Consider the following 3962-nt stretch of genomic DNA (forward strand, 5'->3'; position numbering starts at 1 on the left):
GCTATACTGTCTGCTCTAGATATATTTAGTTACAGTTCATATATGAAGATATTGTTTATCTTCTCTTTGTCAAATCGTATGGCTTGTTTTATCACTACTATATTGGTCATGTTTTATCTAGTATTTCTGTTAATAAAATCATTAGGTAAATTGCTCATATTTCCAACACTTTTTACTCCAGCATGATCTATTAGGGATCGGTTAGGTAGAGGAGTAAAATCGAGATTTTACTGCTCTAATCGGTTATTGGGATCAGAAATGCCTTTGCAAACAATGTCCTGGACTGTCAGCGTTTAGAAATCCATTTTCTTTTCTAACTACACACAGCACAGCGGGGCGGGGTGTAATCAGATAAGTTAATTTGCTGGTTACAATCCGACATCTGCAACGGACGGACGGATGGATGGATCGAGATATACTGTACAGTACTCTGCATGCATGTGCATGTTGTTGATCATGCCGGGTCACTTCTTCATATTGACCCACTCCAGCTTCAGCATTATTTCCCCGCTCTCGACGTCCCTGAGGCGCAGGATCATGTCCTGGACGAACTTGCCGTTCTTCCAGCACACGCGGCTCTCCTCGGCGAGGCAGTTCCCGCTGCTCGGCGCGACCAACCGCACCACGGTGCCGTTGCGGATGCCCTCGGTGTCCAGTTCCAGGACCTCCGTAAAGGGCAGCACCTCGATCTCCGCGTTCCCCATTGGGTCGTCCTTGCTGAAGGTGTCCTTGTCAAACACCGCCTGTACAGTACAGCACAGCACAGCACAGTTTTCTTCAACGTAGACGGAACGTGTTTGTTAACGGATTGCAAGAAAACAGTAGGCAGTACTCACAAGCTTGATTGGTGCATTCGGGTTCGTGATTGACAGAGTTAGCTCCTCATGCCAGATAGGGTTCACAGATCGCCTCTTCACGCTGGTCTTCAGTTTCTGCAATCGCACAATTTAAACAGAAAACAGTACGGGGACAATTAATAAGTAATACAGTCATACAGAATCATGGACAAGAAGAAGAAGAAACAATGAGAGAGCGGACACCTGCTTGCCGAGGCGAAGGACAACATATGGATCATTGCCTCTTGCGTCGCGGTAGGCAAGGTTGATCCCACGCACCACGCGCACCTTCAACAGCCCAACCAAACCATCCATGCTCGATCTCGATTCGATCGATACTCGGTTTATTTAATTTTATGCTACGCTATTATTTTACGTACAGAGGAATGTGGTCGGTGTGGCGTGGCGTGGCTTGGGACCAAGAAGCGCCTAATCCAATCCTCGAATAAGAATTAGGCGACTTCTTGCGCCCCGCTTTTTTCTTCCTCCCTCTCTTCTCATGGGCATAAATAGAGTAGCCTCACACATGAGCCTATAAGAGACAGACGGTCTCCGCCGTAGGAATTGTGCTGACCATTTCTCATGTGCCTTGCGTCCAAACAAAACCAGTTGTTGCCATTTTTGGCATCTCTCTTGCACTGCATTGCGTGAGCAAAAAGTGGTACTTGTTTTTTAAATAAAAATAAAGCAAAAGTGGTAGTTTTTTTGGCTGTCAGTTAAAAGTATTGTATTGTATGTACATATGTGATTTTAGCTGTTAAGAAACCCTTTCCGATATAAAAGTGATTGTCCTAGCTTTGCCACTGCTTTTTACCAGTGGGCTCGAGTGGAAAGTATGTGAATGGTGCGAGTCTTTTGTGCATTTGTAAACTTTTTTTGATTTTTTATCTAACAACCTAAAGCATCATAGCTCAAGTTCAAATACGAAGTTGCTTACTGCACGTACCGTATGGTTTTAAACTTTTGGTTAGATAAGAGGTCAAGCAGATGCTGTTTACTGCAACCTTTATATTTGTTTTCATTTAAAACTCACTATATATTCAGCGCTCTGCAAGTTGGTTTATATATGCTTGCTTAGTACACTTAATCAGCAAAACATGATGGTATGGTAATGATGCAAGAACTTCCCAATATGGATGAGCCAACTCCAAATGCTGATGAGCCCACCCCGGTACCAGCTTCAGACAACTACGAGATGTAAGTTTCTGGAAAGATACCTTGTAAGGTGACACTCCACATTAGGCCAACTCCAACGCACGACTGCCGGTGTACTAAGATTTGGGCCCTTAATAGTCCAGACTTATGCACAGGCAGTAGCAGCCTTCCCAACGGCAAGGCTTGCCGGAGGACAACCAAAGATAAATTCACGACCAAAATACAAAGGTACAAAGAAGATCTCTGAGACAGAGATCAGAAATACTGAACATCCAGCTTGAAGACGTAGCAAGATCCTTGCGGGGAGGGGGTGGGGGGGGGCTGGCGAAGCCCGATAAGAATCCCACTACCTTGCCACGGCTCCACCTCATCGAGCAGGACGATGGACCGGCGACCTTGGCATCGGCCATGGGGTCGATCCGGCCAACTCGATCCAAAGCAGAGAAGCACGGCATGGGTGTAGGAGGTTGGAGATTGAGGAGGCTGCGGGTTGGGGAGGGGAAGGAGAACAGGAGGTCAGCGGATGGCCGGAGAAGAAGATCGGCGGCGGCGGCAGTCGCGGCTGGAGAGGAAGCGGCCGGAGAGGACGTTGTGCGTTTATTAGCCAGCTAAAGAAAGATCGCAGGTTGAATACTAAAGAGTGTAGGGTTCTTTTAGTAAGAGTGAAACGTTTTCTCATATACCCACTTTAAAAAGGAGTGCCGGTTGAATAGCAAAAATAGAAGGGGCGTTCTTGCAAAAACGCCGCGACGGCGAACCCGACAGACTCAACCCGTGCTTTATTATTAGGGAAAGAAGAGACAAACGGTCTCCGCCGTAGGAATTGTGTTGACCATTTCTCATGTGCCTTGCGTCCAAACAAAACCAGCCGTTGCCATTTTTGGCATCTCTCTTGCATTGCATTGCGTGAGCAGAAAGTGGTACTCGTTTTTTGCAAAATAAAAATAAAGCAAAAGTGGTAGTCTTTTTGGCTGTCAGTTAAAAGTATTGTATTGCATGTACATATGTGATTTTAGCTGTTAAAAACCCCTTTTTGATATAAAAGTGATTGTCCTAGCTTTGCCATTGCTTTTTACGAGTGGGCTCGAGTGGAAAATATGTGAATGGTGCGAGTCTTTTGTGCATTTGTAAACTTGTTTTGATTTTTATCTAACAACCTAAAGCATCATAGCTCAAGTTCAAATATGAAGTTGCTTACCGCACGTACAGTATGATTTTAAACTTTTGGTTAGATAAGAGGTTAAGCAGATGTTGTTTACTGCAACCTTTACATTTGTTTTCATTTAAAACCCACTATATATTCAGCGCTCTACAGGTTGGTTTATATATGCTTGCTTAGTACACTTAATCAACAAAACATGATGGTATATATATGCTTGCTTACTACACTTAATCAACAAAACATGATGGTATGGTCATGATGCAAGAACTTCCCAATATGGATGAGCCGACTCCAAATGCTGATGAGCCCACCCTGATATTAGCTTCAGACAGCTACGAGTATTTTTTATCCCAATATGTTGATGCCATTCCATGATAGCATGCCAAGGTTCATGAATTTTAGATGGGTTTTGGATTTACTAGAATTACAAAAGCAAGTACCTCAACGTTTGCCGGAGAGCCACGGTGTCGTGGTGTTCGAAATTCATCCACATTTCTTGCATGGGACATAAGCATAAACCCATGGATACATATATGATTTTACAACCCATGTTGGTGCACCAGAGCATGTGTATGTAGTTTAATTTTAAATTGTGCACCTGAAATGGCTAGAAAACCAATTTAATGTATAAAATGTCCAAACCAACCCTGAATAATTCCATTTTTTACGACACATATAGTTGCCTCTTCACAGCAGATAAAAGTTCTAGCGATTCAAACACCGCCCATTGCCACCATGACCCCATTATGTAATTCAAATCAAGATGAAAAATCAAGTAGATCCCACATAGTTTATTATCACCAACCGTG

General features: G+C 43.8%; 1 protein-coding gene across 1 annotated transcript; it reads right to left on the reverse strand.

Moving 5' to 3' along the window:
* Positions 1-263: 263 nt before the first annotated feature.
* Positions 264-1329, reverse strand: LOC125541588 (protein C2-DOMAIN ABA-RELATED 4-like). Its single transcript, XM_048704958.2, has 3 exons — positions 1041-1329; positions 837-932; positions 264-743 (listed from the first exon to the last, which is right to left on the reverse strand). Exons 1-3 carry the CDS (start codon positions 1149-1151, stop codon positions 465-467), a joined length of 486 nt encoding a protein of 161 aa, XP_048560915.2. The 5' UTR covers positions 1152-1329; the 3' UTR covers positions 264-464.
* Positions 1330-3962: the final 2633 nt, after the last annotated feature.

Source organism: Triticum urartu, chromosome 2A (genome assembly GCF_056163025.1).
Source record: "Triticum urartu cultivar PI428250 chromosome 2A, HENAU_Tu73, whole genome shotgun sequence".
Lineage (NCBI taxonomy): Eukaryota > Viridiplantae > Streptophyta > Magnoliopsida > Poales > Poaceae > Triticum > Triticum urartu.

What these genes read in the sequence shown, in the direction of transcription:
- LOC125541588 (XM_048704958.2), bottom strand. Translation starts at nt 1,151, where the DNA reads ATGGATGGTTTGGTTGGGCTGTTGAAGGTGCGCGTGGTGCGTGGGATC. An exon ending in TCCTTCGCCTCGGCAAGCAG is followed by an intron (nt 933 to 1,040) that starts GTGTCCGCTCTC and finishes GTGCGATTGCAG; the next exon opens with AAACTGAAGACCAGCGTGAA. An exon ending in CGAATGCACCAATCAAGCTT is followed by an intron (nt 744 to 836) that starts GTGAGTACTGCC and finishes TGTACTGTACAG; the next exon opens with GCGGTGTTTGACAAGGACAC.